The following is a 25,548-nucleotide window of genomic DNA, read 5'->3' as shown; positions in this document are numbered from 1 at the left end:
CTCCAACACTGAAGGTTTTAAAGAAGAGCTTAGACAACCATTTGTAGTAGGGTCTCCTGCCTGAGCAGGGGGTTGGACTAGAACAGGCATGTCAAACTCGCGACGTCACGTGATGTTGCGCGACGTATCGGAACTTTTTCCCATTGCCGAAAATGGGATGGGCGTGGTTTCTCCGTGACGCTCCGGCCTGCGAGCCGGCAGTTTGACACCCGTAGACTAAAAGAACTCCAAGGTCCCTTGTAACTCTGTTATTCTGTTAAGCTATAATTTAGTTTGCTTATTTGTGGCTCAATATGTTGTAGGACTCCAGAGAACTGTCACTTATTCATTTCTTTTTTAAAAAAAGTACAAATTCAATTGATTGCAGAAGGCCGCTACACTGAGATCACATCCTCTGAATGGTATTTTCTTCTAGATATTTAAAACCTGGATTTGCTTTTGGGCTCCATGAGGATGAAGAGCTGGTTTCCCCAAGATGAAGATCCACCTTTTTCATAATACAGTGAAGGGTGCTGAAGACATAGTTACTACATTCTCTTTTCAGATTACCTTGATAACATTTGGAATGTGCATCAGTCTAGCGCCCACCTGCCCCCAGTCATTCTTTGTGTTTACAGTTTAATTCCTTTCCTTTCATTCTTTCTTTCCCCTTCCAGGCTAATAAGGGGACTCACACTGCCAAGAGAACTACTTATAGAGCTAATACTGTTGAAACTTTTAAGGCAAAACATCTGCTTCATGAGGGGAGGGGGTGAAATATATGATCATGGAATAAGCCAAGTACAATCTTTTCTGGCCGAAAGGGAAACTGGAAAAAGATCTAAGAAAAAACAAGTCAATCCTGGCTTGGCAGGAAAGGGACCAATGTTACATTTAACTGCATCTCTCTCCACCACAGTTCCTAGACCAGAGTGGAACATCCCAGTTTTCATCTGATTTCAGTCTTCTCTGACATTCATGAACACACTTGGAGAAGGTGGAAGTATTTTTAATCAACTCATCTATCCTATATGATGAGAAAGTGGGCAGAAGTGGTCAGCTCCAACTCATGTTTTCAATGCTCTACCTCAGGTGTCTCCAAGCTTGGCAACTTTAAGATTTGTGGACTTCAACTCCACTGGTTGGGGAATTCTGGGAACTGAGGTCCACAAGTCTTAAAGTTACCAAGTATGGAGGCCCCTACTGTACCTGGAAGGGAAAGGTGACATTTCATGCAGAAAGCATATACTGTAATAATTTGAGCACAGAAAGCCCTTTTTCCTGCATTCTGTTTTTCTTTCTGCATATGATTTGAAACTGAGATGGAACTACAAGCTACACTGTCATTTATGGGTCCAACAGCATGTCCACTTCTCAAAAACAAATATGGCAGCACGATAAACAAACACTGCACATCACTTTATGTCAGAGCTCATATGAGGTTAACATATCAAATACCTACAGAATCAAAATTTTAGAAATAAACAACCAGACAGAGACAAATGGAAACACGTATAAGAAGAAACTTCTCAGGTCTCTAGACCTACTGCTAAATAGAAAAGTAGCTAAAAGTAACCTGACCAAAAAAAATCTATATTCCAAAAGGGGCAGCTTATATGAAGACAAGTGAGAAGTAAGAGTTCAGTCTAACAGCATCTCCTTCCTGGAAGATAAATTGTTCAGACTGCAGAGAACCCCCTGATAGCTTTATAGACCAGCTGTAACTAGAGTAATTCTTTGGCAACCAGTTTTGGTTGATTTTGTAGCCCACTTGGCACCCTGCAGTACGGGACTCCTGTGAGGGAAAATTGGAACACTTTCCCCAATGGAACAAATGATGTTCAGTTATAGAAAACATGATACCTGGTGTCTACCTTTGGAGATTCCTGCCTTAAAACACAAGCTGGGCCCCAGCATTTGTTTCTTAGTTATGGAATGCTATTAATTGGTTTGCATAGTCATCTAATCTTGTAGTAGATGTACTTTAAGATGTAAGATAAGTTAAAATAATTTCCTGAACCTTTAATTCATTCAAGGCTGGTTATTATATCTGTTGTTTGGTCTTTATTATACTTCATTTTAGTCCCGGTGAACAAAATCAGTCCCATTTGTTCACTGATGAGTTTTTAAATCGTTTGCATTTTCAGCTATCAAAGCAATGTCATCAGCATAATGCAGATTATTGATGTTTCTTGCTCCATTTTTAAAGTCACACTCATCTTTTTCCAATCCAGCCTCTGCCAATATACTGTTTATTCAGAATAATGAATGATTATGTGCCATTAAATCAATACTGACTTTTAACAACCGTATAGAGTTATATTCAGTATATAGGATGAATAAATAGGGAGAGACTCTATATATGTTTGTTTTACTTTTTTGTCAATCTGGAGCCAGTTTGTTCTGTCATGTTCCATCTGGACTGTGGCTTCCTGTACAGATTTTCCTTCTGTTGCTTGCCATATTTCTGTATAGTTCATCAATTCCAGCAGCATTTTGACTTAGCAACAAACAGAGTACTGATCTAATTTCATCTTCTAGTAATAGAGGTTGTTCAAGGTATCTTGGACGTTAGCATTTCTACTATACAGAATTTTCAGATATTCCTTCCATCTTTGCATAGATTTGAATCAGATACTATCTTGGCATCCTTTAGCACAGGAGTCCCCAACCCCTGGTCTGTGGACCGGTACCGGGCCACGGCAGGCCAGCAACTGGTCCACACAAAAAAAGCAAAGGCCAGTCTGTGGGATGCAGGCAGCACAAAAAACCACACACTCCCCATTCCACGGAAACACCTTTCTCCATGGAACTGGTCCCTGGTGCCCAAAAGGTTGGGGACCTCTGCTTTAGCACAATTTGAGGTTGGAACCTCCTTTTGAGTTTGGAGATCTTATGAATTTCTTTGCTCCTCTGTGTCCATTTTCAATGTCTTTAAAGATGTCATTGTAATACGCTTCTTCTTCTCTCTCTCTAAAATTATTTGTCGAATGCTTCCTAAGTTCTTTGTCTTTCTTGACTTTGGCTTTCCTTCTCTTCTTGGCGATTTTCACCATTTCTTCAGTCATCCAATTTGCTTTCTTCTGTTTCTTAGTTTTGGGCAATCTCTTTTCACACTTAACCCTAACAATTTTATTCCACAGTTTCTCCGGTTCACTATCAATAAGGACTTCAAAGCGATCTCCTTGAAAATGGTGGGTAAATGCTGAAGATCATATTGTGAAATATTGTCAGCTTTTTTTTTCCTCTAGCTTAACTTGGAACAGGGCAGTTTTGTAATCTGTTCCATAGTAGCCACTGATCATGTCTTTGTTGTTGTAACTGAACTCTTCCCCCTTCAATAATATACTAAATTTGATTTATGTGGCCTCCATATGATAACACCCATTAAGTGTATTATATCCAACTACTGTCTTCACTATATCCTTCCTGACAATAATTCCATAATTTCTTTTTTTTTCCTGTCCTGAGTAGTAAACATTATGTTCTTCTAAATGAAATTGTCCAATTCTAGCCTATTTCAATTTGCTAATGCTAAGAAGTCAGTATGTAGTTGATTTGTTTCATCTTTCACTGTTGTCAAACTTTTTCACATTTTCATGCTTCTTATGTTTCATGTTTTCATTCTAAATCTGTCTTTGCAGTTTTGGGTTTTTTTTCTCCTGCATGGCAACATCAGCAAGTAGAAATCCAGAAGGCTTTAATCTAGTTAGGTTATATACTGTATATTGTTAAAACCATGAAAGACTTCAGCTTTTTCTCAGTAGTATGTTGAGACCACCTGATTTGAGAAGCTCATCCAACACCATATTGTCAATTATTTCATCTCAACTATCTTCCATATGATTTTTTTCTTGGAAAAAATCAGGAATGGTATACCATTGCCTTCTCCCACACGGTATGAAATTATGTCTTTGCCATTGACACTAAAACGATCATTTGCTTCCAGCATTTTCCTATATCGCTACTCCCCAAGTGCCTCCTTGCTTTAGTTGGATAGCTGGGATGAATGAAGTTCATGCCTTGGGTGACTCTGCTAAGAATGCAGCTCAGAATACACTCCCAATGGTTTTTGCTCATCCCTCCCAGGAAGCCACTTCCCCTAACTTATACCATCTCAGACAAATGATGTCTAGCCTCTTTTAAAAAATCTCCAGTGATACCCATGATTTCTGGGGGCAAACTATTCCACTGGTTAATTGTCCTCAGTGTCAGGAGGTTTCTCCTTAATTCCAGGTTGCTTCACTCTTTGATCAGTTTCCAACCATTGTTTCTTGTCCTGCCGTCTGTTGCTTTGGTGAATAACATGATCCCCTCTTCTTTGTGGCAGCCCCTCAATTACTGGAATACTACTATCATGTCTCCCCTGTTTCTTCTTTTCTTTAGACTAGCCAAACCCAAGTCCTGCAGCCTTTCTTCGTATGTTATAGTCTCCAGGCCTTTGATCATCTTAGTTGCTCTTCTCTGATTTTTTCCCCCCAAACTCTCAACATCTTTTTTGCGATATTGTGACCAAAATTGGCTGCAGTATTCCAGGATTTTATAAAGCAGTACTAAGGATTTTATAAAGCAGTACTAAAACTCACGTGATCTTAACTCTATGCTCCTGTTTATACAACCCAGGATTGTATTAGCTTTTTTGGTTGCTGCTGCACACTGCTAGCTCACGGTTAAGAAATCGTCACTTGGACTCAAAGGTCCCTCTCACAGTTACTGTTTTCAAGCCAGATCTTGCCCAATCTGTACTTGTACCTTTGATTTTTCCTGCCTAAATGTAAAACTTTGCTTTTCTCCACATTGAAACTCATTTTGTTGGATAGGGCTCGTCGTTCAAGTTTGTCAAGATTTTTTTGAATCCTGAGTTTGTCTTCTGGGGTCTTGGCTACTCCTGCCAGTTTGGTGTCATCTGCAAATTTGATGAATTCCCCTTCAATGTCTTCATCTAAGTCATTGATGAAGATATTGAAGAGTATTGGGCCTAACACAGAATCTTGTGGTACCCCACTGCTTACCTCTCTCCATGTGGATGTAGTGCCATTGAGGACTACTCATTGAGTATGGTTTGCCAGCCAGCTACAGATCCATCTGGTGGTGATGTTGTCTTTTCACCTTTTTCTAGCTTACCAAGGAGTAGATTGTGGTCTAATTTCCTACTAATATTCTCTCTTTTTTGATAAGAAGAAACATAAAACCATGCTTCTCCTACAAAGCCAGTACTGAGCAAGCTGGCATATCCTGTGCATCTTCTGTTATGTCCAGATTATCCATGGAGAGGTTTCAATAATTCATCTCTAAGTCTGAAAGATAAATATGCAACACTGATAGATCCCTGCAAAGATTTTGTGAACCTCCACGACAGCTCTACCTTTACAGTGCTCTAATTGTTGTCATATAGTGCTTGCCTTTTGTGAACAGAAGCAGATGAACAGATTGCTCTTGGGATAAGGTAAAGACATCCTCAACCTGAGTTTGATTCCAAGGGATTGCACTCATACATTTTTCTTGGCAGATTTATGGAACTGCTTAGCCATTGTCTTTTTCTAGGAAGGTGTTTTTTTATTATTTTCTTGTCAATATTGTCAGCCCTCAAGGATGGATATATTCTCATGAGGTAAAATGGGACTAGGCATCATTATACATAGAAGCGCACAGCAGGGATTTTTTTCCGGTTCCTCACCTGCCTCAGGTAGGTCCAACAATAAAGCAGTAATTTCAGACATTATGGCATATGGCAAATTCTCAAAGGAAAGAAGAATTGCAACTTATTTTCTTGAATTCATTTAAATACTAAGACTTTAAAAAACTGGTATGTTAGAGCATATATGAAGGCAATTCGGAAATAAACCTCCATTTGGTTATCAATGACAGACACTTGCAGATACAGAACCTTTATTATACACATTAGAAAACTACAACATTACATTACTTTTCAACATATTTGCCATTCAAATTGAGGCACTTGTCATAACTTGTCATAGGGGGATGATCAAAAAGATCCCAAAGGAACTGCTTCAAAAATTCTTGGGTGTGTCTAGTGATTTGCGGACGAGCATTATCGTGAACCAACACCACACCAGTAGTGGTGCCATAGAAAATCCCACCAAATGTGAAGATGCCAAAGGAGTACTGCTAGTGAAATTCATGGAGTGTGGTTCGACCATCAATTCAGAAGACAACTGTGAAATGTTACGAAAACTCAGACAAACCATCCATAACAAGCGTCGGGGCATGTTGACTTCTGGTGTGGTGTTGGTTCACGATAATGCTCACCCGCACACCACTAGATGCACCCAAGAACTTTTGAAGCAGTTCCGTTGGGATGTTTTTGATCAACCCCCCCCCCAATAGCCCAGATTTGGCGCTGATGTTATGACAAGTGCCTCAATTTGAGTGGTGAATATGTCAAAAAGTAATGTAATGGTGTAATATTCTAATGTGTATAATAAAAGTTCTGTGTCTGCAAATGTCCGTCATTGATAACCAAACAGAGGTTTATTTCTGAATTGCCCTTGCTTGTACTATTCATAGGGGGGGGGGGAATACAGATTCTTCCAAATATGAACCCATCTTTACTTGATTGCGATTGTTCTCTATTATTCTACAATGTCCTTGTGTTGACATTAGATTCTAGATATTTACCTTGTCAGCTGTTGGTTTAACATAGCCACTTGCAACTAAAGCTATGCTGCAAACTAACCTGAGTCACCAATTTCTCCAAAAAGCTTTCCCCACTCGCAGTCTGTGCCTGTGCAGCAACATCATATTGTGAAAGCTCAGTTTAATAGACTATCTGAAGAAGCGGAGGACGGAAAGGTGTTCATTAAATCCAAATGTATATAACTGAAATATCTGATGACCTAAACTGAAGCATATGATTTCATTTGTCCAGAGAGACTATAGAAACTTATACATTATTTTAGGAGTGAAGTTCAAATGCAGATGTGTTCCACTGCATCCAAGGTCCAGTCCATGAGGGTCTGTTAAAATGAGATTTACTGTCTGTGTCAGGAGTTTGTATATTTGGCACAGCTACTACTGAGCAAAATATGTAGCGGACAAGAAGAAGTTGCCAGAAGCAGCTAAGAGTCTTGAATTAGGGCTCTCAAGGCATGAAGGCCAAAATGTAATCTAGTGACATTCTAAAGCAGGTCATGGCAATTGATCAGTCAAGGAAGGAAATACTGAAATTATTTGACAATATGAATCTGTAGATGTTACCTTAGCTCTATAAATAATGGATGGGTGGTTTGTTTTATTGGCCAAGGATGGCTTTATAGATAATGCAGTCACAAAGAATGGTTTACAAATTACAATGGCTTTGTTCACATAACACTGGAAAGTGTCGGCAATGTTTTTGTAGGTGTTGTACTTCTCTCTCTCTCTCTCTCTCTCTCTCTCTCTCTCTCTCTCTCTCTGTGTGTGTGTGTGTGTGTGTGTGTGTGTGTGTGTGTTTGTGTGTGAGTGTGTACACACATTCAAGACCTCTGAAGGCTGCAGGAATATGAATAGACTGAACTTTATGCCAGAAAGGTGAGAGTGAGATTTTGATTCCTCCATTGTTGCTTGGAATTTGGCCATTGAGTATCAGGGACATAATCCTGGGAAGCTCTGGAGAATACAGAAATGGAAATCAAGTTTCCTTCAGGTTTCGAGACACCCATTAAACTATACCATAGATTAGCCTTGTGCACGAAGTCCAATATATTTCGCCTATGCCTGCCCCAGATTTTCTTTTCAATTACAGTTAAACCACTTATCTAAGGGTTCATAAACTGAAAGGTTTAGATTCAGTGTTTTGATAATTCTCTGGCTGCTTTGCAGGCTTCAGTAGACAGGACAAAATATCTCACAAATCCCACCATTTGAGGTCTTCCATACAGTACATTTCTGCCATGTTAGTAAGCACCACTGCTAATTTCCCCCAAAGGATGAAAAATGATGATGATGATAATGATACACGGGATTGTGCTGTTAGACATCCAACATGATATGTAAATCATCTGGGAGTAAGCACCTTTGAGCACACAAGTAAAAATACAAAGTACTGCATTATATCCAAGTATTAAGGCCCCTTAACAAAATGGGACACAAATTGCTTACGCTGCAGGTTTTTCTATGTTGTCTCTTGGTCTGCTCTGGTGGTGTGTCACAGATGAGGAAAGAAAGCCTGGGGCTGGAGTTGAAATAACAGAAAGACCCCAGCTTATGAGAACATCTCCCTAAACTTTCCCAAGACCGACATTGTTATGTCTTCGGTTTTCTGCCTCAGGGCCAATCATAACCAGTGTTGTTACCCAGAGAAAGAAAGGCGCAGTGTAATGCTAGAGAACAATGTTAATCATAGGAAATGTAATGGTAGGGAACAAGTTAGCATGTAAGACAAGGTTGTTGGTATTGGCAGCAATGTCTGATTCTGCCCACATGCGAGTTGGCAGCCGTTTCAGACTGTATCACTTCTGAGTCTGCCTCTTTGAACATGTATTTTCTTTCCAATCTCGAGTTAAATCATGTTTAGAATACAACCGTGGCCTGAATCCAACTGTCTAATTATGCAGGTGCTAACTAGTTAATCTGCAACCACAAAATCAGTTAGATAAAAGTAGGGTGGGTTTTTTGAGGGATGTGGGGAGAAGAAGGAGACTGCAGAGGATGATGAGGGAAAGCAAGAGATTTTAGCTTCTTTCAGCAAGTCCTACAAGTTCTGATTTCCAAAAAATGATGCTGCTCAAGGGTCCCCATCTTCATCCTTGAAAATCTGCCAACTCCAGACTGAATATTTTTTGTTAATAAAAGGGGGGAAAAGAGCAGCTTTTTTTGGGAGCAGCTGCCAAGAAGACAGACTATTCTTTTATTCATTTGAAAGGAGGAGAATGTGGATTCACTTTCAAGCAAAGATTGCCACATAACACATGAATAGGAAACCCCCGCTTGAAAATAATACACCATAGTGAGGGGGGGGAGTCTACAAATTCAACCCAGATTTTAAGAAGAGTGGAAAGGGAAGAAGGGAGAGGGAGAGGGAGGGAGAGAAGGGGGGAGGAGGCAAAGCAAGAAGCATCTGATGGTGGACTTAGCAAGGTCAAACTGTATCCCAAGGGAGGTGGAAGGGCTAGGAACACACTGTGGTTTGAAATGGAAAAGAAAAGAGGGGAAAAGGAATAAAGAGAGTTTAGAAGAAGCTGCCAATTGGCTTCCCAATCTCAATGCTAAACATCTGTACTACAAGTTGTAGGTAAGATTGGATTGCCTAAGCTCCCTTCTATTAATGCACCTTAGATTCAAAATGTAAACAAAGAGAAGTCAAAAGTGCCTTTCACCTCTTGCCTGATGTTTAAACATTAAAGTTTTGACATAATGTGACAGGCATAATTAAAAAATATGCTGGCTGGAAGTCAAATGGACTTCTCTCTTGCTCTGTCCATTTTTACCAGGAGGAAGACAAGTCTTCATACGTTCAGTATTTTAGATTTGTATTTTAGTTAAGATACTGTTGTTCATCTTACAATTAGAATATCTCCAAATAATTAAAAACTTTGAAAAGTACACCTTGGACATCTTTGACCAGAGTTTCATTTCTCATGTTATGCCTTTTTTTTTTACACAGGATTGAGATTAAGCCTTTTAAAACAAATAAAAATGAGAACAAAATCTCATAATTTAAACAATGAAGACTAGATCATACTCAAGTCCCATGCGGAGATTAAGGGCTTGCTGAAACAAACATGTTTTGGGTCCTATCCAAAAGACATTGAACTTTGCTGGGAAGGAGTTCCAGAGAATAGGAGGAACCACAAGGAATGTGCAAACCCTCTCTCATAATTTCTGCAAATTCCTGCATGTAGAATTGCGTTTGGGACACTAATCCACAGAATAATTTTAGCAATGCAGCTCCAAAGCTCTGTTATAAACTCTCATGTTGTTGTTGTTGTTAATTGCGAAGTCGTGTCCGACCCATCGCGACCCCATGGACAACGTTCCTCCAGGCCTTCCTGTCCTCTACCATCTTCTGGAGTCTATTTAGGCTCACGCCTACTGCTTCAGTGACTCCATCCAGCCACCTCATTCTCTGTCGTCCCCTTCTTCTCTTGCCCTCAACCTTTATAAACTCTCATATATGCTGCTTATCCCCCTATTGCCTTACATACGTCCCATTCAGGAGCAAGGATTCTACTCTTAAGTAATGCCATTAAGATCTTCATTAGTTTGCATCATACTGAAGATCATTATCCATACATACACATCTTGCATTCAATTGGTAGTTGTTTGTTTTAAATCTGATAGTAAGATGTTTTAGCCCACTGTCTGTCTGGAACATTTACCTGCAATAGTAAATATGTCATTTTCACAGTGGAAGATTACTGCTTATTCAGAGCATTCACCATGCATGCACTCTTATTCAGGCATTTTTTTTTTTACATCACAGGACTTGGCACTTAGACTTGAGCATCCACTAATGATCACATTGGTCAAGAAGAGATGAGCAGGGACAGGACACTCCCAGTTTAAAAAAGAATGAAGCAAACAGTAATTAATAGTTAGGGTAGAAAAATGTCTGGAGCAGCTACCAATAATTTTCAATACATTTTGGCACTGAGCTTAAGTGCCACTACTAGAGAAACGCGGTAACATTTGGCTGTATGAGCACATTCTCATTTTGTTCATAGATAAGGGAAAACAGATCCCAATACACTGAAAGGAACTTTCTTTTAGGGAATTGTGCCGAGAACTGCTACCATATGTGATCATTGTATTTATATTATCATGCAAATAAAACTCAAGTAATAAGAGTTCGTATATTTAGGGGGGCGAGATCTTGGGTTTTCAACACAGAAGATTTCTTGAAAGGAGGCAAGCAAAGTTATAAAAAACAGAAATGGTTTTGCTTCTACCCACTAAGCAAACACTGGTCAAATATTTGCAGTATTAATACAGTCAATCAAGAAAGCAAGGCATCTGCTTTTCAACAGTCATCCACTACAAAGTAAGACCATTAAATGACATGTTTATTGTAATTATACTAAGCTGAATCATCAATTTTCTTGGAACATTTCCATTACCAACAAATCCCACCTCTCTTCTGAGAATGTTTCACTAGAGGATGTTAAAATGGTATAGGAAGCCTGTTAAGTACGGTTAAGTGAGCAAAATAACCTCTCTTTCACTGGGGCTCCCAGATGTGGGCTGCAAAATCTCCAATGATTGCTATGGCTGGAAAAAAATAGTTCTGTCACAGGTCTGCTGCGAAAAGTGTGATGGTTCTGGCAGTGCTACCTTTGCCTTCTTTCGGTGGCCCTTGATTTTACTTCCCCGTACTAATTGCATCACATTGCCGAGGTTGATTGAAATATATTAAACTTATACAGCTGCTTTGTGCAATTCTTCAATATCAAAGATAAACCCTCTGACTAATCTGGAAATCACTGTTCTCATTCTCAATTTTCAGGTCCAAAAATAGTAAGAGGGGAAGGAAGTTTTTTTCCCCTGAAAATTGTACAAATCCTGCATAATGGCTGCTGCTTCTTTCTGTTTCCTGGATTTGGTGCAGAAGCAGCCCAGTTAACTAAGGTTCACACACTGCACCACCAATCTGATTTTTCAATACGATGGAAACCACTGGAGGTACATGAAAATTGAAAAAGAAAATGGGAGACTAAAACATGCGTGTCTCTAAGGCAGGAGTCTTCAAACTTGGCAACTTTAAGAGTTGTGGACTTCAACTCCCAGAATTCCCAGCAATTATGAGAGTTGAAGTCCACAACTCTTAAAAGTTGCTAAGTTTGAAAACCCCTGCTCTAAGGAGATTCAGAAAAAATAATTAAAAAGCCAATTCTTTCTCATTAATGACTTCATTTATGGTGACAGATTGATATTACTAAATAAAAATTGCTATTGCCATGTCTTTCATGAAGGCCTTCTTGGATTTGAACTGTTGGGGTCTGCAATGACCATAAAGTTAAACAACACATAGAATATTTCAACGCTGTCTAATTATAATAAGAATCATTAAAGCAATCTACTCAGTGTCATTGAATAGTTCTATTTCTATGCAAAAGTATTAGCCTTCTAAGGGGCTGCAAAATTTGATTTTGACCCCTCAGAGTGGTGGTAGCTTTTCCTGTAAAAAGACATAGCTGAAAGAGTTGATCTTTCGGGGATCAAATACAAGGAACTGTCTAAATTGTACAGATAGCCCTCGATTTACGACCACCATTGAGCCCAAAACTTTCACCATTAAGTGAGACATTTGTTAAGTGAACTTTGCCCCATTTTACGACCTTTCTTGTCACAGTTGTTAAGTGAATCACTGTAATTGTTAAATCAGTAACATGGTTGTTAAGTGAATCTGGCTTTCTCATTGACTTTGCTTGTCAGAAGGTTGCAAAAGGTGATCCCATGATCCCGGGACACTGGCAACCATCATAAATGTGAGTCAGTTGCCAAATTTTTGATCACCTGACCCTGGGAATCCTGCAACGGCCGTAAGTGTGAAAATGGTCATAAGTCATTTTTTTCAGCGCTGTTGTAACTTCAAACAGTCACTAAATGAACTGTTGTAAATCAAGGACTAACTGTGTAGGAAAAAGTGATATAACAGTTACAGTACACTCTCAACTGCACTGAGTTGTGGAATAGGTCTGTGTAATATGGAAAGCTACATATATATTTATATTAAATTTCTTCATGTCAGCTCCCAAGAAGGAATGTATTTTCAAATAATCATAATGGTTTTTATACTTTATCTAGAACCCATTTAACTCAGATGCTTGACAAGGAGAGCCCACTTCTTTAAAGAATATCCTTAATGTTTTCACAAAGATTGAAAAATAAAATGCAAGCGATTCACACCTCAAACAAGAAGCAACCGGATAAAAGGCAAGCTAACCATGAGCTGAGGCATTCTTGATATAATTAAAATTCAGAATACGCTAGCAGCTAATATCTATATTTTTCTGAATTTCTCTTCACTGAATTTTTAAAAAAGATTTAAGTATGCTATATAGGAATGTTTCTAAAATACTAACTTGGCCTTCCTCAATTCAGATAATGCAAGCACTAAAGAATTACTATACAGCCCCCTCCCCAGTAATTTTGTAGTCCCCACAGTGAACATTCATTTCTAAAGCAGACTATGAAAAGGGTCCCTGCTGCTTCATCAAACAGCTATATTACTTTTCGTCACACACAGTAATAGATTGCGTATGTATCACATTCTTGGCTGGGAACAGAATGGACAATTGTAGGCTTCTTTTAGTTTGTCTCTTCTGGAGAAAGGACTTTCCTCACTGGCTTTAACTAAAAATTTAGATTTTGCACAAATATCAGCCATGCTTAAGTTTAATTGCAGCCAACATTAAAGGAAGAGCTGGTGCTGAGATTAAACTCCATTTAAGAAGGAACTTCAGATATTACTGCAGCTCTGTTCAGAGGAACAAAAATACTTGTCACTGGCAGTGGGCATGAAGCTCCATTGACCATGCTAGATTCCTAGCTTTTTCATTAAATTGCACTTCATCTAGTACTGCTAGCTGTTGCAGTGCAAACTTTGGGCAAATTACTTGGGAGAATCTGGAATACCAGTTCCTACTATTAAGTTGGGAGTACAGCAGTTTGGAATCCAAATATAGACAAGAAGTCCAGTTAAAGAACTATGGTTTCCAGAAGGAAAAGCATGCACAAAATTTCACAATATGGGATATTGTTTGGGGTGGCTCAGTGGGTTAGGACCCTGAGCTTGTCGATCAGATGGTTGGCAGTTTGGCGGGTCAAATCCTGAGTGCCACATAACAGAGTGAGCGCCTGTTACTCGTCCCAGCTTCTGCCAACCTAGCAGTTCGAAAACACGTAAAAATGCAAGTAGAAAAATAGGGACCACTATGGTGGGAAGGTAACAGCGTTCCGTGCGCCTTTGGCATCTAGTCATGCCGGCCACATGACCACAGAGACGTCCTCGGACAAGCGCTGGCTCTTCGGCTTTGAAACGGAGATGAGCACCGGCCCCTAGAGTCAGAAACGACTAGCACACATGTGCGGGGGAACCTTTACCTTTTACCTGTAGCTATTATGGAATACATGGAATAAGCATAATAGTTTGGGTATCCTTCTAGGTTCACAATGGAAAGCTGAAAATTAAAGCTATTAGGAGAGCAGGTAGTTGTTTCTACTGTAAGGAAGGAAGGCAACTTTGAGCCCCATTACTGTACTACAAGTATGATTTTAACAGCTGCTGTTTACCTTCAGATCTGCATGGAAAAAAACAGCTAAGCAAAGGCTTCGTTGCTGTTCATTTGGAAGGCAATCCAAATGCCTGTCCCAATTTTATTAAGGAGAGAAAAAGGGAAACATTAGGTTAAAACCAGGACTGCCACTCAGATTGATAACAAACTAGGATCAAATCTGAAAAGTTCTAGTAGCTTGGAACACCCAGAGGGCACCCACAAAACTTAGATTAGGGCTAGATATTATTTATTTACTACCAATCCTCTATTTTTGTGGCGCACCTAGGTTGTTGGACAGAGGAAGAAGTGCTTTTCTCCATTTGCATAAAGAATAGGGAGACACAGGCTACTAAAAGTAAAACCTGGCTGGCAACTTTTAGAGCCCAACCAACAAGGCTGAATCAAACTCATAATCTTTTAAAGAAAGCCACGGGATTATACCAAATGTGATTTGAGTCACCCCAAATTGACTCAATATAAAGATGAGGAAAGATTACAGAAGCAACTCAGACAAAAGCACATTGTATATGTATGTTATATTCACGGGAGTTTAAACTTTGTTTTTCACAGGACTCATTGACTATCAAAGATATTGTGGGTTTCTATTCCAAAGAGGTTGACCTGAAAAATGCCAGGGACACTCCCTGGAGCATCTGTTTCTTACCTTTGCAGATTCTCTCACTGTCCATAGGCTCATAGCCGGCACGACAGGCACATCTTCCAATCGCCACCATCCACTCGCCTTCCCCGTTACAATGCAACTTCACTCCAGAGGAGCCAGTACTGCTGGCTTCTTCCGCATCAGCCACACAAGTTCCTGGTGCCTCCACCAAAGAAGTCCTCTCACCTCCCGCAAACGTCTCCGGGAAAGAGGCAAAACCTTTCACCACTGCAGGGCATTTGTAGAAGAAAACCTGGACAGCCACCAGAGACATGCAGGCCCCAGAGTCTTGAAAGGCCAAGTAGAAACCCCTCTTCGTCAATGGCCCAAAGCTTCGCACCTTGATGTTCATCTTCACCACTTTCCCAGAGCTATCCACCTGAGAGAAGCTCTCATCAGCGGCAATTGTATCCACTTTGGTCCAGGGGCCCTCGTGCCACTCCGGATGCTCGGCAGTGGCTAGGTCAGTCTCGGATTCATGATAGTAAAGGGTAAAAGTCTCTTTGCAAGAAGAAGCCACGGTCCTCATGCTGGCACAGTCACGAACAGAAAAGCGGAGGCGTATGTGAACTCTGTGGGCTCCACGACGCTCTATGAAATGAGTGCGCAGCCAATTATTCTGTCCCGGCTCAGCAACATTGCATACCTCAAAGGTTCGGATCAGATGCTTCCTGTCATCCAAGACACTCACCTCATCCCACTGTATGGAGGGGGAAGGGAATGGAGGGGAGTGAAGGAAAAAGAAGACAAGCTGGAAATGTAAATCTTATGGATCAGGAACAGTGTTATTTTACACCTGAGAACAGCCACCTGGATCCTGCCACAGAAAGTATTACACAGATTTGGCCTAAATTTTAGTTCCATCATGTTTAGAAGTTCCTCGGGGATAATATGAGATTAATATTACTTGGTTTCCTGACTCTCAACACTGAGTGCCTTCCTTAATCTATGTCTTGTAGAGGAGCTCAGGAACATTTCTTGGAATTCAGTTGCACATCTCTCTTCTGCTCACAATCATTTGTATGACTTTTTGAAGGGGGAAGAGGGAAAGAAGAGGAGGGGGAGGAGGGAGAAGGGGAGGAGGAGGAGGAGGAGGAGGAGGAGGAGGAGGAGGAGAAGAAGAAGAAGAAGAAGAAGAAGAAGAAGAAGAAGAAGAAGAAGAAGAAGAAGAAGAAGAAGAAGAAGAAGAAGAAGAAGAAGAAGAAGAAGAAGAAGAAACAACAACAACAACATTGGATGAGAAATAGGTCCAATGGCAATATGTTATGTTACTTAAGGGTTAAATGGCAACACTTTTCTGTAGCAACACAAATCTAGCAAAGAGAACAATAACACAGTTGCTTGTTTCTGAGCTTCTCCTTCTTAAGGGAGGTAGAATTCATACTCACAAACAAAGAGAGCAAAATTTACTGAACATTTTAAAAAGATGCTAGTACCTCCTAATTTCTTCTATCATTCAGCCTACAAAATGGTCAAAGGGATCCATTATTTCTTAAAAGAATGTTTAAATAATTTTTAAAAAAATAAAAATCAGCCCATGGCAGGGTTTTTTAATTTAGCTAATCAGGGTTAGGCAACCTTGGCTCTTTTATGAGTTGTGGACTTCAACTCCCAGAATTCCTGAGCCAGCAGTCCACAAGTCATAAAAGAGCAAAGTTGCCTACCCCTGAGCTAGGTTAACAGAGAGCAATTGGTATATACTAGCATCTCATCTATCATTTTGGCTACAAGATGGAAAATAACAGTGCCTGCACCTTGTTCTTGTACCCTAGAATCAAGGGGGAAATGGACACTTTTTTGAATAAGCCTTTGAGTTTCCAAGAACTCTTTGTCAATCAACAAAATTAATAATCCAGGAAAAAATGCAGAGCGTGGGCATAGTTTAAATATCTTGTATGCTTTTATCTTCTACTGCCCATTCATTTCTGAATTTTTAATGAAATTCTGAAGTTTGCATTTGTTGCCTAATAAAAATTGCTTTAATGAGACATTTGGATTCACTTTTTCTCAGACAACACTCCTGATTTTGCTCTTCTTTCAGTATTCATAAGTCTTTCCTTTCTTTTCTCTTCTCAACAAAATCAGCAGGGGGGAAAAATAGCATAGAAAGACAGAGAAATAACACTACACAACAGGCACTCTTGTGCTATCACCCCAACTAGAAAACCTATCGCTAAAAATGCTATGTTGTCATATAGTTCCTTTCTCTTTCAGTCTGGGGCTACCAAATGAGTCTGAAGACCAGACTCTCTTTCACAAGTATAATTAGCATGGAGTTAAGAAACACCTTGGAGTCAAGGGAACACTGACAGTGCATGGAGTCAAGGGAACACTATATCAACCCAAACTAAGGGGAAAGTACAATTATTCAGCACTCAACACTGTGGCTCTCTGACAGTACTTTTTACAATGCTCCTTTGAAGAAGACAAATCTAATCTATTGCCTTTTGTGGATAGATTATGAGAAGAATCCTGTATTGTCTCCCCTTATGGTAATAGTCCAAGACAGAAGATCCAAAGTCTTGGCAGAAATTAATAATAGTCAGAAAGAAAAGCAGTCAACCCTTTCTAGTTTTCTCCATTGACTTTGAAAGGGGATACCATTTGAAATCCCAGCCATTACACTTTGGTTTCTCTGTGTGTATTTGTTGTGTGCAGAGCGCATTACCAGGTTTTGAGAGGGTGGCCAATTTTCAGCAAAAGAGAATGAAGGGAAGCACCTACCCCATCAGGAGGATGGGCGGTCCATCCAATCTCAGAGGTCTCACCTGTTGTATCCAAAAGGATTTCTGTTGGAGAGATAAACAGATAAAAATGATGGTTTTAGGAGACAGTTCCAAATGACAGCTAATTCCTTCCTATATCATCTCCTGAGGGCAGGCATGATTACTAGTCTCAAACAAGATCTGCTATCAAATATGGGATCTGGGCTGGGGGAACTATGAGTTTGTCAGCTTTGCAAGTGATTTCTTGCAAGTCTTCAGGCATGATATTCATTTAAGTGGTTTCATCCATTACATGCAGCTACTTCATACTTTGGGAATGAGTCATATGTACCACATTTATTACCTATTTCATTTCAATTTCCACTGAAGAGCTTATCTGCAAGAAGCAACTACTGAAGATTTTGCTTTTACAAACATTGAATTCTTCTTACATTACCCATTCACAAAGTCATCATCTTCAAGACAGAGCTAGTACCTGTCTTATTATATTTTCTTCTTTTGCTGAAGACTCCAGCAACAGGACAAGGCAGCTTAAGCTCACTGAAACATGTTTGGTTCCTGAAGTGCACTGTGACAACAGTGGAGATCAAAGGCCCCCTCCCCCTTCCCTATTCTTGTGCCTCAGTTAACACTTTTTTTAAAAAAGACTTCTTTTTAGAAGAGAGACCAATGATTGAACAAAAACTCTTTCAAGTTATTGTGTAACTTCATCCAGAATGAACCTGTAAACACAGGTTATATCTCCACAGAAGTAGTGTAGCAATTAAAGCTGTTGAGCAAAATGGTGAAGAGTTACAAAACATAGAATATTGTGGGGTGGTTTTTTTGTTTTTGTTTTTTTGTTGAAATTGTCATACTTAAAGTAAAAACAAGAGAAACTATTTATTTCCTAGAACTTCCAGGAATGGCTATTCCTTGGTGCATTCTGTCCTTGGTGGTTTGCTTGCAGACATTCCATTACCTGACTGGGCAACATTATCAGTAATAGCGAGGGTGAGGTTTCCTCCATATTTACATACAGTTCAGCCTCAACTTCTCTTGGCAGGTATAACTCCTATTTGTGTCCTGCAATGATCTGGAACTTTTCTACAAATCTTTAATTTAGAAACATACCAGAAATTTGCTGGATCAAAAATCTACTCCTAAAACATATTTGAACCACCAAGTCCACATCTAAGTCATTTTGGGTCAGAAGTAGAAGAACCAGTCTACAGGACACTGTCACACTGGTCAAAGGACAGAATTGTTCTTCTCCTGCTTATTGTGGACCATACTGAGCAAAGGGGAAGAAAGAAATGCACTTACATAGGCTGGGCCAGCTTCTAGAATACAACCGAAATCAGGTATATATGTAGACCTTGCCCATCTCTAAACCTAGGCTTCCCTTTCAGGTTTAAGTAGCAAGAGCTGGCTTAAACAAGACATTATATGTTTCAGCAGAAAGGTATTTTGGATCAAAATTAAGCCAACAAAGTAAGTTTTGATTTCGATCAAAATGGAAACTTTATTTTGGACAACCAACTTAACATAATCATAGACATTTTATTTAAGGAAATTTTTAGCGTGGGAAGTGAGAAAGAGAAGGACAAACATTTGCTTCAGTGCCTTGCATTCCACAGCTGGCCAAAGTGATGCTCCCCAGATGGCTTGTCTCCAGTGACCCAGGTATTATTTTTGAAGAAATTGAGAGACAGAGAGCACACGTTCATTTTTCATGGGCCAGCAAATACATACAACCTGGGGCTGAGAGGGATCTCCTCCAATAGGGGATATTTAAACAACTAGCTTGCATAGAGACAGAGGAAAGGAAGGACACATAAAGCAAGTAGACTAGATTCCAAATGATAGGAGCTACTAAAATGGTTCGCAGATGGGGAATTTAAACAGATCAGTTTCCCTTCTCCCCATCTTTCACATTTTTTGTACTGCACGAAGAAATAAAAAATGTCTATGGAACTGGGAAATCTCAGGACTCTGGAATCTTGCATAGGAAAATGAAGAATTTTGGTACAGTGGCAAAGCAAAGAAAAAGAAATCTATCACATATTGAGATAGAATGGTCTGATTTAGGAAAGTGGGATCAGTTGTTGCAGGCACGACTGAACAGATTACCCTAGCGTCCAAAATTAATTTAAAAGACATGGTTTAAAAATATACATTAAAAGGGGGGGCTACAGTACATACAAAAAATGTGTACAGGCGGTCCTCGTCTTAACCATTCATTTACTGTAGCAACTGTTCAAAGTTAAAGTGGAACTGAAAAAAAAGAGTTACAACTGATCCTCACACTTATGACCGTGGCAGTATCCCCATGGTCACATGATCAAACGTTGAGTGCTTGGAAACCAGCATGTATTTATGATGATTGCACCATCTCAAGGTCATGTTTTTGCCATTTGCAACCTTCCCAGCCAGCTTTTGACAATAAAGTCAATGGGGGAAGAAGCCACATCCACTTAACAACCATATGATTCACTTAACAATGCAGTGAATCACTTAACAACCATGGCAAAAAAAAGGAGGTTATGTGATGGGATGTAGCTCACTTAACAACCACTGTGGTTTGGAAAATCTGGTCTCAGTTGTGGTTCTAAGCTGAAAGCCACCTATATTACACACAGCTGAATTTGTTACAGGTTTCTATTAGAAGTTTTTTCGTTATGGAAAGTTGCATAGAAAACATGCATCTATTCGTGGAAATTGCACATAACAAGACTTTGCCAGTTTTTTTTTTAAATCAGAAAAATGTAATGAAATGGAATAATATATAAATCCATCCAATGTAAATTTAGATTGATTCGATATCTCAGGCTCAGCTGACAAGTACTGCTCTCCGTAAGTCTTATCTTTTAAGGCATTTGATTTTTAGATGTTATTTTAAGATATATGTGCTTATACTGCACTTGCTAGGAAGAAAAAGAAAATATTTATTTATTTATTTTATTTCAGCAATATTTATTTATTTATTTATTTATTTATTTATTTATTTATTTATTTATTTTATTATTTTATTTATTTATTTTATTTATTTCAGCAATATTTGTATTGCTGACCATCTAGAACAGACATGTCAAACTCGCAACGTCATGTGATGTCGCACAACATATTTATTTATTTATTTATTTATTTAATTAATTTGTATACTGCCCTTCTCCCGAAGGCTAAACTTCTCGGCACGCCCCTGCAAGGGTTCCTCACTCACCTCCTGATTAAGGAGGGAGCGGGTCACCCTAAACAGGGCGGCCGGGCGATTATCTGCGGACGCGATGAGGGCAGCGAAGTAGTTAGACCTCGCTACCCTCATCGCTGCGAGATAAGACCTAATATGGGTTCTTAGTCGCAATCGGTCGGATTCAGATCGACTGGACCTCCAACCGCTCTCTAGGCCCCGTCTCCGATGCTTCATCTTCCGGAGCTCCGCGGAAAACCATGGAGCCCACTGGGATCTGCGCCGGGTCAGGGGCCGCAAGGGTACAACTCGGTCAAGAGCCTCCGTGGCCGTCCTTTCCCAGGCTTCCACTAAGGCATCTGCCGAGCTGTGAGCAGAGGAGGCAGGTGGGGCCCCCAGTGCTGCCTGGAACCTCTCGGGGTCCATTAAGCGTCTGGGGCGGAACCATCTAGTTGGCTCAGCACCCCCACGGTGGGGAGTGGCAAAACAGAAGACCAGCCGCAGGAGATGATGATCGGTCCATGACAGGGGCGTAATAATTGGAGAGCCCCCACCAAGATCATCTAACCACCGTCTAGATAGGAAAACCAAATCCAGGGTGTGACCTCCCACATGAGTCGGTTCATGAATTACTTGCGTCAGGTCCATATCGGGACAGTTTTGCCATTGCTGGCAATGGGGTGGGCATGGCTTCCACCCCATGACGCATCGGGCCCACGGGCCGGCAGTTTGAAACCCCTGATCTAGAAAATTCCCAAGTAGGTAAAACTACTTTATCATTTTTTTTGTTGGTCCTGTTTTGCTTCTGAATTAATCGGCTTCCAGGTACTCGTGTTTACTATTAAAAGATTACAATATTGATTTTCTTCTTCCTCTGTTCCTTAATATTAACCTCAGCATCCTTCATCAACATCCTGACCATATACTGCTCCACTGAGCTGTCAAATAGGATAGTCCTCCTTAAATTAGAGCAGGTGTATTCTTCTTACTCACTCAGATATGACACAGATTTAGGTTAATGGCTCAGTTTAATTCAGACTACTTTAGGACAGAGAAGGTCATCTTCATATCCTTGTCTGCCTGCACGGTAACCCCTTGAGAAAATGGAAAATATATTTGGAGGCTAACTTTTTTATCCCAGAGAACAGCCCTTCTACTCAAAATCAAAACAAACTTAACTGAAAAGTCAGATCACACCCCTCCAATTTGCAGAACAATATATACAATATATACAAGCATTCCCACATTAGCAACCATAACTGGAACTGGCAACTTTTTCACTAAACAAAGCAGTAACTATGTGATATCACAACTGTGCTTATTAACTTACATCAGCTTTCCTTTGCTTCACATTCTACATGGGGCTGCCCTTGAGGACCACTCAGAGGCTCCAACTGGTACAGAATGCAGCCGCGAGAGTTGTGTTGGGAGTCTCCCGATACTCCCATGTTACACCTCTGCTCCGTGAGCTGCATTGGTTACCAGTTGTCTTCCGGGTGAGATTCAAGGTACTGGTAATGGTGTTTAAGGCCCTACATGGCATGGGTCCGGAGTACCTTAGGGAACACCTGCTGCCGGCATCAACTTCCCTCCGCCCTGTGCGCTCCCACAGAGAGGGCCTCCTCAGGGTGCCACCGATCAGAGAATGTCGGTTGGTGGCCCCCAGGGGGAGGTCCTTCTCTGTGGGCGCCCCGGAGCTATGGAATCGGTTGCCGGTTGAGCTCCGGATGGCGCCCGACCTTCACTCCTTCCGTCGCGATCTGAAGACACATTTATTTGAACAAGCCGGCTTGGCCTGATGGGGGATGGGTTGGGTTTTTATTGTCATTTTAATATATGTATTTACTGTTTTTAGCCTGGGCATATGTTTAATTCTTTTTAACTTTTGTATTTTTGTATTTTTTATATGTCTGCCCTGTTCACTGCCCTGAGTCCTTCGGGAGAAGGGCGGTATATAAATAAAATTATTATTATTATTATTATTATTATTATTATTATTATTATTATTATTATTATTATTATTATTATTATTATTATTATTATTCATGCAAAGGTCATAACTACAAGGAATGGTTCCAATGTTACTTTTTCAACAGGTCATTACTGTAAAGGGGCACTAATTCTTTTTGATTTTATTCTTGAATTTTTCTTTGTAAAACAAAGTTACAAACATAAACAATATTTTTAACCCTATGAACCTCTTTCAGACTTGCCCCTTTTTCTGGTTTGTCCCATTTTTTCCCCCAAGAAAATCACTTGCAAAGCTGTCAGACTCCTAGTTCCTCTGTTGCCATAGATACTGTGTCACTCCCAGGTACAGTATTTAAAACAAACATAGGCTCTAGTACCTGCCAATCTAAATGGGCCGTGGCAGTCAGGTATGTCTGGCTGCCCATCAGGAACTCTGTAAATGTACCAATAGAAGACAATATAACTCAGGGTTGAAATATGGGGTCCTTGGTGCCCTCTGAGCTTGGTTGTTTTCTTGCAGATTTTTCCATTATTAAACTAGGTAACCTCATCATTAGTTCTAGTCTTGTTAATGTTACCTACTTTGGTAATGAAATGTCTGGCAAAAAAAACAACCAAGCTCAGAAAGCACCAGATCTATAAATGTACTTTCACTTCCTGCTGAAAATGGCTACGTTAAGAGAGAGAAGAGGGCAAAAGGCTATCAAGCACTGAGCAAATCATATTATAGAACTGTTGATTTGTGTTAGGTTTGAGGATGACAACTTTCACTCAGCTGTAAGTCACGTATTCAATGGGCAAAAACACAAACAACAAGCCCATGACAAAGTCACAACCGGATGGGCTTAAGGATATTTCTGAATCCTGCATTGTCTCCAGATCTTCAGATGGTGAAGACGGTGGTAATGGAAGGGAACGCATTTTCCTCCATCAGCTTCATTATTTATTAGTCACAGAAAAGAATTCAATGGTTCTACCAATAGCAATAGGAGCCCTGGGAGCAATGCCTGAAGGGCTGCCTGGATACGTGGAAACGTATTAGACATGAATATTATTATTATTATAAACTTATTAGACATGGAAAAAAACAAAAAAAAACCCCAACCTTACTCGGAACTACTTATATACTGAGACGCTACCTTAACAGCGCTTGGGTCCTTGGTTAGGACTTGAACTGTTAAGCTTTTACCAATCCCAGACTGTGAATCGAATTGAAGATTAACCAATTATCATCATCACCATCATCATCAACATCACCATCACCATCTATGCCTTGGTTGGATTATATTCAGAATCCTGCAATATGCTCTACAGGTCTGAATAATTTTATTTATTTTATACTTATTAGCCAGATTTCTTCATTAAAGCAGAATCTTGGCAGATTCAATAATTAATGACTGGACCGGTATACATGAGGGTCAAAGAATTAATCAACAAAAGCCAGTCACTTTCTGGGATGAACTGACTGTGATGGGCTTAATTTTTCAGCTTTAAACTCCTTGCATTTGTTAGAGAACATCTCCTTCCCTATGAAGCTATTCAAGCATTCAAATTGACAGGGGGAAAAAAGCCCCTTTGAGAGCCACATCTGTCATACAGACCGGCTTTTCAGGCACATGAGAAACATCCGCTGCATTGCTCAGAAATGGTGAAATGTTCCTCCATTCAAATTAGTCCCCTATTCTCTTACTTGGTTAAAAAACATAAGACATATCTTTTTAATTAAATAGTTTAAAAATGTTAGCAGATTTTAAATGCTGGGGGGGTTTTGTGTTTTTTTCCTTTTAATTATTTCTACTATGTCAGGAGTTTTTTTTCCTCAGAAGTATCATTACATATGAATAAAATGACAATTTACCATACGTCTACATGAGATTTTAACTGGTATGTAAATAACAAAACATAGCTAGTATTTTTCCCTTTATTTCTAGTGGAATTTTTCATAACGTCAGATATTTGCAGAAATTCCACTGAGTGTTTCTTAAATCAGCAGACTTTTCTCAACCACATCAGCACAGATGTGCATTTCCTCCATCATTAACCCCCAAAACTGATTTTGATTCTCCCTATCTACCTAACAGCTTTGCATTTACCCCCTTTTTCCTCAAAGCCTATGGCTGGTTGCACACTATATTTGATCCCCAAGCAAAGACTGGAAGTGCTTGTCAATTTTTCTCCCCACAATCTCTTGCTAGAATCGCTGAAACGCTAGTTGAGCACACCTTTCAATTTCTTAATTGAACTTTGTCTGCAATGCTATGCAAGCTCATGAAATATACCTCATTCATCCAAGCGTGTTTGCTTTTTTTCCGTCTCCAGATGCGCACACAATATTTTGTGCATCCAGTTGAAAATTACTCAGTTTAAAATTAGAAGGAGAGGGTGTCCAAAATTCTTGTATACATTAGCTCTGTATCAGAAACTGAATTTGGCAATTTCCTTGGGATCCTTATTTAGCACTTATCCAGGACCATCTCCCTTTTGCCTGCTTGATCTGTATGTCAACTCCTCACCTGGCTCTCATAAAATTCTCTTTAAAGTATCTTTAAAGTTAAAAAAATGACGAGTTTTGTCCACTGCTGCTCAATACAACTGTGTTGCAAACTGCAGCACTCTTGGTTTCAGCTTTTAACAACCAGGAAACCAAGTTTCGGGGTGTTCACTGTTGCTACTCAGTCATTCTGGGATCTTTAAAATGCAAGAGAGGTTTCAGTTTTTCAATGCAGGAAACTGGGAAAAATTATCCACTGGAGATAAAAAAAAAACATTCTGCCTAACTCACCCATTCCTAACATTAGGGAGTCTTATCCCCTCCCACACTGCAGC

At 39.9% G+C, this 25,548-nt stretch overlaps 1 protein-coding gene across 3 annotated transcripts in view; it reads right to left on the bottom strand.

Annotated features, from left to right (window-relative positions):
- The window catches only part of LOC308664500 (ephrin type-B receptor 5), a 175,535-nt gene that overhangs the window by 107,951 nt on the left and 42,036 nt on the right, over positions 1-25,548 (bottom strand). For all 3 annotated transcript variants that reach the window (XM_081321780.1, XM_081321779.1, XM_081321781.1), the window contains 2 exons: positions 17,581-17,645; positions 14,860-15,556 (listed from right to left, as the gene is read on the bottom strand). In XM_081321780.1, coding sequence (XP_081177906.1) covers positions 14,860-15,556; positions 17,581-17,645 — 762 coding nt within the window. The remainder of the gene's footprint in view (positions 1-14,859; positions 15,557-17,580; positions 17,646-25,548) is intronic.

Source organism: Vipera berus, assembly GCF_964194415.1.
Source record: "Vipera berus genome assembly, chromosome: 2".
NCBI lineage: Eukaryota > Metazoa > Chordata > Lepidosauria > Squamata > Viperidae > Vipera > Vipera berus.
This window is presented reverse-complemented; position numbering and strand designations above follow the sequence as displayed.